Consider the following 15,000-nt stretch of genomic DNA (forward strand, 5'->3'; position numbering starts at 1 on the left):
AATGCAGTGAATCTTAAAGTGCCACAGAGTGAATAATAATTGGTTCTATAATAATAACTGTTCTATAATAATAACTGGTTCTATAATAATAACTGGTTCTATAATAATAACTGGTTTCTATAATAATAACTGGTTCCACTCTGTTCATCTGTTCGGGTATTAGAGTGTTATTTTAATTCCTCACACCATGTTAACAGATTATCTTTGATATTAAATTATTCAGTGTTATTTCCAGCCTGTTTGTCGCTGCATGTCAACAGATATCTTTGTTTTTTTGGTTTGTTTTTGTGTTGGTTTGTTTGTGTTCGCTCACTGCAGCAGTAAGCTCCACCCTGCTGGAGGGGGGGGGGGGGGGGGGGGGGGGCAGCCCACTTATCTCCATCCATCCCAGCTGCAGCTCAGACAGAGGGAGCAGGGTGGGGGGGGGGGGTCAGGGGTCAGAGGTCAGAGGTCAGACTGTTTCCCAGGCTGAACTCCTCATTAGAATATGGATTTGCATTCAGACTGCAGCAGACAGAGGCGTCACTCTGTCACAAAAACACAGAACGATTCAGTGAGCAGAGCGACGCCTCCAGTCTGAACACACAATATGATGCTCATGTTACATTTATATTATTATATTATTATATTTTTATATTCTCTCAGTAGAGCAGAACAGAGTCTCATCTCTCTGTATCAATAAGTTGAAACTTTATTGATCAGAAAGGAACAGCATTCAGAATAGAAGCACACAATTAGAATATAATGATAAGCAATAAAATAGTAGAAAATAAACTAATAAAACAATAACAGCAATAAAATAGATAAATAATTGTGGGATTTTGTAAACACACTGTAGGTTTCCAACTGAATGGGAATCTGAACAGTCTGAGCTGCTGAATCTGAAACAGCAGAGTGAAAGATGAAGGAGCAACATGGAGAATGAAAAGTATAAAGAGAATATGAAGTGTGTGTGTGTGTGTGTGTGTGTGTGTGTGTGTGTGTGTGCAGGTTTGCAGTAGATAAAACTGAGATAAAGACACAAATTAGAAAATAGATGAATGTAAATAAATATGAAAATAAAGCAAAAATAAAGCGAAGCTGAGATCAGAAGGTTCTGCTGAAGCTCGTTAAGCTCGTTAAGATCGTTTGTGTTAATTGGTTTAAATTGAAGTCTGGTTGTACATATCAGCAGCTTGCAGAGACGAGAAGAAGTGTGAAGTTCAAGTGTGAAGCTGAGCTATTGTTCAACACACACACACACACACACACACACACACACACACACACACACACGATTCACCCGAACAATGAGTCGCCTATCTCTCATTGCATGAAGTGCGTAACCCCACCCCCCACCCCCCCCATGTGTGTGTGTTGGGGGCTGGGACCCGTCTGTAAACACCGTGACAATGACCTGACACACACACACACACACACACACTCACACACACACACACACACACACACACACACAGTGAAGTGGTTTCCTCCCTAACTCAATTTCAGCTCTCCAACAGCTTGAGTTGATGTGCAACACACAACACACACACCACACACACACACACAACCAGAGTTTCCACCAGGCTATTGTGTGTGTGTGTGTGTGTGTGTGTGTGTGAGAAAGGCTGGGCCTCGCTCACCAAATCAACTTTATTTCTCTGTTAATGAAAGAGACGGAGCCCACTGCCCCCCCCCCCCCCCCCCCCGCACACACACACACACTCACACTCTGCCCCCCTCCCCCCTCCCAACTGATTAATGGCTCCTATTCAAGCCCCTCCCCCTAATACCCCCTCTCCACCCTTGCCCTTTGACCCCACCCCCCCCCCCCCTTCTCCTCCTGGACACTTTACTGAACATTTGGAACAGAAGCACAGAACAGCAGATTTCTTCTTCTGTGTTTCTGCTCTCACTTCCTGTTTGTTGTGAGAAAAATGCATGGAGTGGGGCGGAGCTTCAGTAGATCGGTGGGATGCTGCAGGGGAAGGGGGCGGGGCTTCTGGGTATCTGTGTGGACTGACGTATGGCATGTCCCCATGGAGACGAGCTGCGGAGGCGAGCCGGCACCTGTCTGTCTGACTGGAGGAGAGGCAGGGGTCAGAGGTCAGAGGTCACCAGGGGTCTGATCCAGGACAGACAGCTGATCTCAGACTGTTAATAATAATAATAATATAATAATAATAATAATAATAATAAAACTTGTGCTCTAACCGATCCAAATCAAATATTTAAGTCAGAAAATAAATGTAAACAAGTAAACAAGACACAGCACAAAAGGATAAAATACTACTATGATTAGTACTACTACTACTACTACTACTACTATTAATACTACTACTACTACTACTACTACTACTACTACTACTACTATTAATACTACTACTACTACTACTACTACTATCTACTACTACTATTAATACTACTACTACTACTACTACTACTATTAATACTACTACTACTACTACTACTTACTACTATTAATACTACTACTACTACTACTACTACTACTACTACTACTACTATTAATACTACTACTACTACTACTACTACTACTATTAATACTACTACTACTACTACTACTACTACTACTACTATTAATACTACTACTACTACTACTACTACTATTAATACTACTACTACTACAGTACTGACTGCAGTCTGACAGTCTGAAGTTGAAGTTCAGTCCTGATCACCAGCAGCTCTTCTGCCTCCTGCTGGTCAATCCAGAGAATCACATCTAACTAATACTACTAATACTACTAATACTACTAATACTACTAATCAGAATCAAAATACAAATCCTAAACTTTTTCTATTACTTCTACTCAAATCTAATCTGATCTATACACAGTAATGAGTGTTTATCATATCAGACTTACATTTCTCTCTCTCTCTCTCTCTCCTCTCCTCCCCCCCCTCTCTCTCTCTCTCTGTCTCTCTGTCTCTCTCTCTCTCTCTTCTCTCTCTCTCTCCCCCCCCTCTCTCTCTCTCTCTCTGTCTCTCTGTCTCTTTCTCTCTTCTCTCTCTCTGTCTCTCTCTCTCTCTCCTCTCCTCCCACTCCTCTCTCTCTGTCCTCTCTGTCTCTCTCTCTCTCTCTCTCTGTCTCTCTCTCTCTCTCTCTCTCCCCCCACTCTCTCTCTCTCTGTCTCTCTCTCTCTGTCTCTCCACCCCCCCTCTCCCTGCAGCTCCTCCAGAGTTTGTCCAGTGGCCTCAGTCCTCGTCCCGTCCAGCAGGGGGCAGCGTGGTGTTCAGCTGCACGGCGCAGGGCGTCCCGGAGCCGCACCTCATCTGGCTGAAGAACGGCAAGCTGCTGGCGCCCGGCCGGCAACACCAAAGCTCACCAACAACAACACGTACGACCGCTGCTGCTCCCACTGGTGCCACTGGTCCCACTGGTTCCACTGGTCCCACTGGTGCCACTGGTTCCACTGGTCCCACTGGTTCCACTGGTTCCACTGTTCCACTGTTCCAGTGGTTTTACCAGTTTTAAACGGTTTCACTGGTCATAGTTTTACCAGTGTCACTGGTTATTGGTAGTTTTACTGGTTTTACTGGTTTCACTGGTTTCAAAGGACACCAGAGAGCTTTATGAGATGTATTTGATTCTCATGTTGGTTTCATGTTGGAAGTGACTTCTCCACAGTAGTACATATTTTTGCAGATATGGTCAATAATGAATCTACAATGTCTTTCCAGAGTGTCTTAATATGTGAGCGATTCTAAAATAACTGTAACTGTCTGTCAGGACTGTTCTGTCTGTCTGAGGCTTTTCACCAATCAGAACAAAGCACACTGAGCTTTAAATACTTTACGTGACCTAAGCAGAACACTTTATCTATCCAGGACTCTGGCGATCACCCGCATCGCCCCCGAGGACGAGGCGATCTACCAGTGCATCGCGGAGAACAGCGCCCCGGCACCAACCAGGCGAGCGCTGCGCCTCGCCATCAGCCAGAGCGACGAGCTGCCGGAGTGCGCCGGCCGGCCTGAGGGCCTCGCCGCTCTCCTCCTCCGGCCTGCGGCTGACCTGGGAGCAGCAGAGCGAACGCGCCAGCCAGAACGTCATCGGTTACGTGCTGCACATCCGCATGCTGGGAGGTCAGAAGACCACATTTACATTTAACTCTGATCCAGACTCACTGAGACCAACTGGACCAGAAAGTTCACAGATCACCAACATTACTAACAAACAGTAGTGAGGTCAAAGGTCACAGGTCAGAGGGAGACACCGAATAGGAAACACTCTGCTCTGTTTCTATTAATGCGTATTAGTGTGAAATAAGTAAACAACCAGCAGACCACATACATAAGAAATGAACCTCGACCTTCTGATAATCAGACTCATAATGTTCTGAGTTCCTTCTGAGTTTCAGAACTTCAGGCTGGTGATTCATCGTCTTCGGATCTAAAGCTTCAGTCCCTCTGAAGGACTGAAATAATGTTTTGTTTGTTTCCTTCAGAGCCGGACAGCAAGGAGCTGCAGGAGGCCGTCAGTAAAACCACGTTCCAGCACGAGTTCTCCAACCTGGAGGCAGCGACCACCTACTCCATCTACCTGAAGGCGTACTCCGCTCTGGGAGCCAGCCAGCAGTCCGGCACTGTCACCGCCACGACTCTCGGGGGCGGTACGAGCAACCAGAACCAGAACCAGAACCAGAACCAGAACCAGAACCAGACTCACACTGAGCCCCAACACTCACACTTCAGCCTCCATGAAACGAGCTCCCATTACTTTACTTCCTTCACTTCACTTCATTTACGGTGACATCACGCTGCACCAGGAGGCGGAAATAACTCCAACCAATAAAACATCACAGATTTGTGAACAGTCCCGCCCCTCTGCCCCTCCCATCCAATCAAACTGAGTCACGTTCAATCGGCACAAAACTCCCTTTAAAAGGAAGCGGCAGTGCGTTTGTTGCAGGTTTTTATTGGTCGAGACGGAGACTCTGTTCCTCCTGAAGAGTTCTCCGAGCTGATTGGGCGTCTGAGTGACAGGCGTTTGTAAGCAGCCAATGAAAATGCAGCATCACCCTGAACGGGATCAAACGAACCTCAAAAGCCGCTGCAACGTTTTGCTCCGTTTCAAAACGGTGCAAGGTTTGAATGAGGCCCCGCCTTTCTCTGATATTCTGATCTCCCATTGGTTTATGTAGACTTCTGAATGATCCCTCCCTGTATTAAGCCCTGCCCCAACATCCTGTCTCAACAGGAAATACATCAAATCAAGGAAGTAAAGACGTCGTTTCATGGAGCTTTAGACACTTTCATTCAGAGCGACGACACACAGGAGAAATATTCTGACATTTTAAACACTGAAACACTTTCAACTTCTCAGCAGATTTTATCTTATTTTTTCCATACCTGTGTGAATATTTTACAATTTTGTAAATTTGTAAATTTTAATGTCTAATATCCTTTTTAAATACTTTTCTCTCCCTCCAGTTCCGTCGTCTCCCAGTTTCTACACCAAGGTGCTGAACCAGACGGCCATCCAGGTTTACTGGGAGCTTCCCAGTAAGCCGGGGAAGGTGGAGGGCTTCAGACTGGTGTACCGCGGGGTTTCCCACCCTGACGTCCAGGGGCAGGAAACCTTCCCAGGACACATCAACACCCACAGCATCTCCCACCTCGGTCAGTCCCACAGTCTGAAACCAGAACATCTCAAAATCATTATTTTGAAAAGCAGGAAAAACCTTCAGTCTCTGAAACACGATGAGCTTCATGGAGAATGTCGGTTTCTAAACATTTAAAACAACTCAAATCATTCATGGTGTCAATAATCCTATATAACAATAACAATAACAATAATAATAACAATATCCAGTCATCACCAACATGTCCGCCACATTCACACTGCAGTCTGTCTCCTGCAGAACCGGCTGCCGTCTACGAAATCCAGCTGGTGGCTTTCAACGGGAACGGAGACAGTCCAGCGAACCGCCGGCTGGTTTCTCTGGAGGAGGGAGGGAGCAGCGGGGCAGGTGAGACCGAACACTGACCTCTGACCTCTGACCTCTGACTGACCTCTGACTGACCTCTGACCTCTGAGAAGACACTTCACCATATAATATTAGTATTACCATTATAGACCTGGATGGACAGATGGTTGGGTTTCTCAGTGTTTCCCAGTCCGGTCCTCAGGTTCCTGTCCTGTAAGTTTTGGTTCCAGTTCTTCTCTCACACACCTGATGTGAACGAGGCCCAGGTGGACCTGAACAGGACAGACAGGCAGGTGTGACTTAACTGGATCAGGTGAGCAGAACTAGAACGAAAACCTGCAGGACGACTTCATGTGAAACCAGTGAGGTTTTATATGAAGACTGTTATGACCTGCTAGTGACACCAGGGGGAGATGTAGGTCCAAGGACCATGGGACAAAACACACACACACACACACACACACACACACTCTCTCTCTCTCTCTCTCTCTCTCGCTCTCTGTTTATCAGAAACTACTAAATCAGTTTATAAAATGTACATTTCCAAAGCCAACAGCAGCAGTCTCTTCATTCAAAACTCTGTGTGTGTGTGTGTGTGTGTGTGTGTGTGTGTGTGTGTCAGGTGGTCAGAGCTGTAACTGTGATCAGAGTGCGGACGGCTCGATGCCCGGCCTGCTGATCGGGATCCACACCGGCCTCGCCTGCATCCTCTTCTGCCTCCTCTTCCTCATGTTCGGATACAGACACAGGTGAGATCCCACCTTCGTCTTCATCACCACCGTCATCACTCTCATAATCATCACTGTCTTCATCTTCTACATCATCACCACCATCTTCTTCGTGTTCATCATCACTATCTTCACCATCAGCTCCATCCTTATCTTCTTCACCATTATATTCACCACAACATCATCTTCATCTTCTTTTGCTTTATAGTCATCACCTTCACCAATATCTTCATCATTATCATTATTATCTTCATCATCATCATGTTCTTCATCATCATTATTATTGTCTTCATCCCTCATCATCATCCTCATGCTGTTCCTCTGTCAGTTTCCTGTGCAGGAAGTCCAGCAGCTGGGAGGCCGGGGGTCTGAGCGGGTCTGTGGACCCCCGGGCCCCGAAACCCGAGAGCATCGAGCTCATGACCCAGGTACACACACACACACACACACACACACACACACACACCTACACACACACCTACACACACACACACACACACACACATACATACACACACACACACACACACACACACACACACACACACACACACAGTGACGTCATGACAGGTTGAGAGTTGAAGAAGATCAAACTCAGACTTCATGTTCTGGTTCCTCTTCTGGCAGCTTAGACAAACTGAAAAAGAAGGAATCTAAATAGTTTGCTTGTTTTGTTTTGTTTGTTTATTGTTATGCACAATATTGAAAAACAAAAAAAGTACATTGTTAAACGAGGTTAAATATACAATTAAAAGAGATAAAAACATTGATTGATTGAAGACTGAAGATTGAATAGAAAACAGAACTGAGAATCAAAAATTTCTTTTGCTGTTTGTTTTCTTTCTTTGTGCTTCAGTATTATTATGAACTTCTTCTTCTTCTCTGCCCCGCCCACAGAGACGTGACTCCGCCCCTCCTCCAGTGATGGTCATGGTTGAACCGACTCCGCCCGGCACAGGCACTGGCTAACCAACCCAAACACCACTTCACCCTCCTCCTCCTCCTCCTCCTCCTCCTCCTCCTCCTCCTCCTCTTCCTCTCCCTCCTCCTCTTCCTCCTCCTCTTCCTCCTTCTCCCTGAAACAACCAGCTGGTGGTTCCTCTCCTCTCCTGCCAGCCAAAGCCTTACAGCCAGTCTGAACATTATGAATGAGTGAGATTAGAGTTTAATTTTGAGTGTGTGTTGAGGACGTCCAGGGAGCATCTTCTACCACATGGGGACAAAACAAAGTCTGGTTTATTAGATGAGGAATTAAGTTTTAAGATGTCCGCTTGCTTTGAATCCAATTCATGATGATTTCCCATCTCTACACTAAAACCAAAGCTGAATGTCCTTTAATTCACTTGATGTTTACATTGAACATCCTGCAGAAATATGAAACCCAGGCATTCTGATCCAAATGATTTGTTTCTCCTGATAGAGAAACCTGTCGGCCATGTTGACCCAGCCCGCTCCCTGTGCGGTACTAGATGTTGACGTCCAGGACGCTTCCTATTGAAACCAAAACCTTTTATTCCCAGTTCAGTTGGGTCATTTTGAGTTTGTCGCCAATGGTGCCGAGTTTCATGTTCTGCCAAATCCAGAGAGAAAGAGGCCTTCCACCGGTCTGACCAGTGACCGGGCCTCAGAAGATCTAATGGTGACAGTCTGTGTTTCTACTGAAGGAAGGTTAACATGTTGTTAGCCAAAGAAAGGTCCACTGATCCTCCTGAGGCCCGGAGCCAAAGGGATTTCTCTGGTCAGCAGGTGAACATAGAGGATGGAGTCTTGTTTTGTTAGCTGGATGAAGAAGCATTCTTTCATTCTGTAGTCTGGTCTGCTTCAGCCTTCACCAGCGTGATGGAGTCGATTGTTGGTGTCACCGAGTTAGCCTCTAGGCAGGGAGTCGTGTCGAGGAACGGGAGATCCAGCTGGTTGTTCGACCCTTTCTTCTTCTCTTTCCTGTTCTACCTCTCTGCTCCCCCACCAAAACTCTTTACCTCCAAAGATAGCTACCTCAGCTTGGCGCCACACGTCAGAGCTATCCAGGTAACCATTTTGCCTCGTGCTGCTGGTCAAGCGTACCTACCTCAAAACCAAAAGGCTCCTCTGGTGCCACTTTGCCCCTTTTCTACTTTTTGTACCAATGCCAGTGTCCTGTGACAGTCGCTGCCCCTCCCTGCTGTCCTTCAACCTCCTCCTGTCAGGAAATACAGGAACCCCAGGACTCAGAATGTAGCTGGTCTGACCCCCCCCCCCCCCCCTCGAAGAATGGTTTGCTCCATCTTACTCTTCCTTAAAGCAACAGAAGCTGAAAGAACAAAACAGTGAAGGGGGAAGTCGCCAGCTCACCTTGCTTTTGTTCCCTTGTCTGATCCATGACTGATCAATTCCTGCCAGAATCCACCGGCTACCTCCAGTGCTGCAGGGTCCAGTAACCTGTCAGGTCTTAGCTTCTAGGATCCAATAACCTCTCCAGGTCTTAGCTTCTAGGATCCAATAACCTGCCTAGGTCTTAGCTTCTAGGATCCAATAACCTGTCCAGGTCTTAGCTTCTAGGATCCAGTAACCTGCCTAGGTCTTAGCTTCTAGGATCCAATAACCTGTCCAGGTCTTAGCTTCTAGGATCCAATAACCTGCCTAGGTCTTAGCTTCTAGGATCCAATAACCTGTCCAGGTCTTAGCTTCTAGGGTCCAATAACCTGCCTAGGTCTTAGCTTCTAGGATCCAATAACCTGTCCAGGTCTTAGCTTCTAGGATCCAATAACCTCTCCAGGTCTTAGCTTCTAGGATCCAATAACCTGTCCAGGTCTTAGCTTCTAGGATCCAATAACCTCTCCAGGTCATAGCTTCTAGGATCCAATAACCTGCCTAGGTCTTAGCTTCTAGGATCCAATAACCTGCCTAGGTCTTAGCTTCTAGGATCCAATAACCTGTCCAGGTCTTAGCTTCTAGGGTCCAATAACCTGCCAGGTCTTAGCTTCTACAGTTCAATAACCTGCCCAGGTCTTAGCTTCTAGGATCCAGTAACCTGTCCAGGTCTTAGCTTCTAGGATCCAGTAACCTGTCCAGGTCTTAGCTTCTAGGATCCAATAACCTGTCCAGGTCTTAGCTTCTAGGATCCAATAATAATAGAGTCGGGGCCCTGCAGCACACTGGTTCTGGGAAATGGATTTAAGTTCAGATTCAGATCTCGGTCCAGATCTTCTGGACAAAACTGATCAGATGTCTCCACCTGCTGGTCAGTGAGCTTCATCTCCTCTGGACTCGTCTCAACGTCCGTCCGGGAAGAAACGAGGAACTGAGCGTCAGTCGACCGACATGGAGAGACGGGTGGAAACAACCTGGTTTGTCTGGAACAGGCAGGGAAGTACGGACATTATGGAAGTCCAGGTGTCTTCTTGTCTTTAGGAGGACCCAGGAGCTTCCGGCCCGTTCCTGCCCGATCCAACTTTAATTAAAGTCTTGATGTGTCTTTTTGCTGAAGCTTTCTGTCACCAGCCGACAGGAGACACAGTGCCTCTGGAACGCTGTTCGTCAAAGAAATTTACCCTTATTTTAAAACTGACCGACCTCTTCTCTTTTTTAACTAATTTCTGATGTTTTCTTTCTCAGTATGAACTCAGATTCTTCCCGTAATGTACAGCACATGTTCTACACTCGTAGACCCAGTTTCAGCCAAACCTTCCAAATATTCTTTGAAACCGAGCTGAACGATATCCAAAGATGAAAAGTTGTTCCCGTTTTCACAGTTTACTTGATTAACAGTTATTTGTTTGTTAAGATCAGTTTTTTTTTCATTGTGGTTCCTGTTTTAAAGGGATGGCCAGAGGAACCAGAGCAGAGCAGCTGATTAACAAACTAAACCAAAATATAAATACTCTGCTTCACTGTCACTGCTCATTTTCACTTTTCCTTTGTTCCACTGGCAGAAGTTCTGCAGTGTGGAACTTTTTTATTTCAAAATAACATTTTGCTTTGAAAGCGGAGAACTGAATATATATTTTCATATATTGTTACAAGAAGACCTCTCTGTGTAAGGATGAGTTTAAATAGCCAAATCTTTTGAATTATAAAAACACTTTGACCAAATGCTTCACAGATTCTAACATAGAGATTCAAATAATATTTCAATTATTTTCTTCATGGCTGGAAGCACAGAAATATCTGTGTGTTCAGTTTGTGGTTGAACGTCTTTAGAGCGGCGTGTTCCCGCCAGCTGCCGGACCTCGAGGACCATTAAATACTGCAGTAGTACCACAGTCTTCTACTGATTTCTACTGGGAGCTGACCAGTAGAACCCAGAGTTGTTTCTACCGGGAGCTGACCAGTAGAACCCAGTCTTCTACTGGTTTCTACCGGGAGCTGACCAGTAGAACCCAGACTGCTTTCTACCGGGAGCTGACCAGTGGAACCCAGTCTTCTACTGGTTTCTACCGGGAGCTGACCAGTAGAACCCAGACTGGTTTCTACTGGGAGCTGACCAGTGGAACCTAGACTGGTTTCTACTGGGAGCTGACCAGTGGAACCCAGTCTTCTACTGGTTTCTACCGGGAGCTTACCAGTAGAACCCAGACTGGTTTCTACTGGGAGCTGACCAGTGGAACCCAGTCTTCTACTGGTTTCTACCGGGAGCTGACCAGTAGAACCTGTTGGCTCGTCAGTGGTTTGTGAGGCAGATTTTCCCGGTCAGTCCAGGGAGTCAGACTGGTCAAACTGGTGAGCTTCCACTCCCAGCAGCCTCTCTGCTCCCACAGTTCAGTCCAACCACCTGAACGTCCTCGAGGTCAAAGGTCAGCTGTCGGGCCGGCCGCAGCGCTGCCTTCCTCTCTGCCGGTCTGGTTCAGACTCCGGCGGCAGAGAGCCGATGGTTCTGTTAATGTTCCAACATGAAGTGGAAACTAAACATGTTGTTAGTGATGATTTTGGTTGTTTCTTGAACTTTCTTCTTTCATTTCGTTATTTTCTGTCACTGCTCCGGCAGGGAAATGGAAATTCAGCCAAAACGAAGACCTGTTAAGAAGACCATTCTAAATGTTATTATTATTGCTATTAATATTATAATTGTTACCATTTTATTCCCTCCCCTCTTTTCCATATTGGTTGAGTTTTTCTGATTTTTGTTTTGTAGTTGAATGATGTGAAAATGTTTGTAGAATTTGAGAAATGTTGGTGTTTTCGGCAAAAGGTAGAGCTGTGAGCTGTGAGCTGTCCGTCATCAGCTCAGACTTTATTTTCTTTATTTTCTTTATATTCTCTCTCTTGCTGCCTGGCAGCGTCAGCCATGTTGTTTCATTTTTCAAGATGGACACTTGCCATATTTAATAAGCCATAGATGCGTTTCCTAAGCCATATTCTGCACATAATGTGTTTTAGCACACTCACTTTCGAACATATGCAGTATTATATTCTGTTTTATATGGATAACCTTCTCACATGTATATATTTTATTTTGTTCTGTTAGTTTACTGCCGTTTCTACTGATGATTCCTCAGAGCCGACACAGCCTGCCTCTTGCTACTGACGCTGAGTAGAAACAAATAAAACGTAGAGAAAGTAGTGAACAAGGCTAGAACCAATGAGAAAAGTGATGCTTTAATGGTCCGAATATTCTTTTCTCTAAAACCATTTTCTTTTAATGTGTCATATAAAAGCATCCCAAAGCTTTAAACTGCTTTTAAAATAACTGGGTCCAGACCAGAAGAAAGATAGAGGATAGAGGAACCGAGGACAGAGTTTGGTTGAAAACCAGAATCCTCTGAAGACAGAAACCGGCTGAAGGAACGATTCCTCTTCACAGGTTCTACAGACACTGGATAATGAACTTGAAGCAAAGTTGTTTCTTTCCAGAGTGTTTTGGAAATGTTTTTTTTTGTATCTCACCGCTGTTCAGGTCTAACTGCTGTTCAGGTCTAACTGCTGTTCAGGTCTAACTGCTGTTCAGGTCTAACCGCTGTTCAGGTCTAACCGCTGTTCAGGTCTAACCGCTGTTCAGGTCTCACTGCTGTTTTCAACGAGTCACAGATGGAAGATGAATGGTTTTGTTGACCTGCTGTGTTTTTGTTGTTGTTGATTCTGGTTGAACTTTCCTGTCTGTTCCTCTTCTCTCTGATGTTAAGACGCCTGGAAGCCAAATAAAATGAAGAATGAAGTAGACAACAGACGCTCTCCGCTCATCATTTATTCTCATTTACTCTCATTTACTCTCATTTATTCTCATTTACTCTCATTTACTCTCATTTATTCTCATTTACTCTCATTTATTCTCATTTACTCTAATTTACAGTGTACGGAGTCACTGATGATGTGATGCATCACACATCAGAGTTTCTCATGTTTGTGTCACAGTTTCCCTCCAGGATCCACATCTGATTGGATCAGTTTCACTGAGAGACTCCAGTTTAACTCTGTGGACAGAAGCCGAGTCTCAGGTCTACAGACAGAACTGTCCTGACTACTGAAGTCCAGGTTACAGTGATCAATCCAGATTACAGTGATCAATCCAGATTACAGGGATCAATCCAGATTACAGTGATCAATCCAGATTACAGGGATCAATCCAGATTACAGTGATCAATCCAGATTACAGGGATCAATCCAGATTACAGTGATCAATCCAGATTACATCGATCAATCCAGATTACAGCGATCAATCCAGATTGCAGCGATCAATCCAGATTACAGGGATCAATCCAGATTACAGCGATCAATCCAGATTACAGCGATCAATCCAGATTGCAGCAATCAATCCAGATTACAGGGATCAATCCAGATTACAGCGATCAATCCAGATTACAGGGATCAGGTCTTGGATTTGGGAGCAGCCTGCCTGAAGAAACACGAAGAGCAAATTCTGAATCTTTTTTGTTAAAACAAAGCGATTATTAGCCTGTCTAAAAAGCAGCAGTGTGATGTCATCATGAGGCAAACAAAACCAAGATGGAGAAAAAATGATTATATTGATATTTTCAGATAAACATTGAATTCTACATTTAATCTCTTCAAACGTATCGACACCTGAGATCCGTTTCATTCTGTTTACTGTGATTCTATTATGAAGATTAATTCAGCCGGAGAAGGTGTTCAACTCTTTATGTGTTCACACACACACACACACACACACACTCCACCCCCATCCTCCACATCCAGCAGTAGCAGGTTGATCAATTATTCATGAACATTAGGAATCTATGAGTCATATTGATATTCAGGTGCAGCAGATTAATGTTTTATTCTTTATAATTCCTATCAGGTTCATACAGGAAGACTGTCTGCTCTCCACAGTGTGTGTGTGTGTGTGTGTGTGTGTGTGTGTGTGTGTGTGTGTGTGGCTGCAGTTACTTCCTGTAACTGTTCTGACTGAAGTTATATAAACTGTCTGTTCTGTTTAAAGTTGTTTCCTTCTCTGCTTCTCTCCACTGGCAAAACCCTCATATCAATCATTATGTATATATTATTATTATTATTATTATTATTATTATTATTATTATTGTTATTATGTATATATTATTATTATTATGTTGATGATGTATATATTATTATGACTGTAAAACAGGAGTTAAGTCCTCTTCCCTCTTAAACCTTCATATGAATCATTAAGTCACACAGAGAGAAACAGAAGACTGACTCCATGTTTCTGTCACAACAGCAAACAGCTGATTCATAAAAAAACAACTTGAAGGATTTTCATCATCATCATCATCATCATCATCATCATCATCATCATGTGACCTCAGCTCTTCACTGTCTGGATGTTTGGCTTGTTCAGTGTTTGTTTTGCTGTAAAACAGGAAGTCAGGTGTTTCTTCATCAGTTCATCTGAGTTCAGACAGAAGAAGCTGATCAGGAGCCAAACCTGCAGAAAACTACAAACATGGAGTCTGACGGATCCGGTCTGACTGTGAAGCCACTCTGACAGTTTTTCCCACATGACCGGAAGGCAGCATCCACATCAGCATCAGCATCAGCATCAGCATCCACATCAGCATCAGCATCAGCATCAGCATCAGCATCCACATCAGCATCAGCATCAGCATCAGCATCCACATCAGCATCAGCATCAGCATCAGCATCAGCATCCACATCAGCATCAGCATCCACATCAGCATCAGCATCAGCATCAGCATCAGCATCAGCATCCACATCAGCATCAGCATCAGCATCAGCATCAGCATCAGCATCAGCATCCACATCAGCATCAGCATCAGCATCCACATCAGCATCAGCATCAGCATCAGCATCAGCATCAGCATCAGCATCCACATCAGCATCAGCATCAGCATCAGCATCAGCATCCACATCAGCATCCACATCAGCATCAGCATCAGCATCAGCATCAGCATCCACATCAGCATCAGCATCCACATCAG

At 44.8% G+C, this 15,000-nt stretch overlaps 2 protein-coding genes across 5 annotated transcripts in view; both read left to right on the top strand.

The window, feature by feature from the left end:
• Positions 1–8,150, top strand: part of LOC139930542 (immunoglobulin superfamily DCC subclass member 3) — a 9,160-nt gene extending 1,010 nt beyond the window's left edge. Inside the window, 10 exon segments of the mRNA XM_078287028.1 lie at positions 3,168–3,304; positions 3,307–3,335; positions 3,826–3,955; positions 3,957–4,080; positions 4,443–4,607; positions 5,428–5,616; positions 5,859–5,966; positions 6,547–6,673; positions 6,981–7,080; positions 8,073–8,150. Of these exon segments, the coding sequence (XP_078143154.1) occupies positions 3,168–3,304; positions 3,307–3,335; positions 3,826–3,955; positions 3,957–4,080; positions 4,443–4,607; positions 5,428–5,616; positions 5,859–5,966; positions 6,547–6,673; positions 6,981–7,080; positions 8,073–8,150 (1,187 nt within the window).
• The window catches only part of decr1 (2,4-dienoyl CoA reductase 1, mitochondrial), a 317,727-nt gene that overhangs the window by 77,973 nt on the left and 224,754 nt on the right, over positions 1–15,000 (top strand). The gene's annotated exons all lie outside the window — the stretch shown is intronic.

Source organism: Centroberyx gerrardi, chromosome 12 (genome assembly GCF_048128805.1).
Source record: "Centroberyx gerrardi isolate f3 chromosome 12, fCenGer3.hap1.cur.20231027, whole genome shotgun sequence".
Taxonomy (NCBI): Eukaryota; Metazoa; Chordata; class Actinopteri; order Beryciformes; family Berycidae; genus Centroberyx; species Centroberyx gerrardi.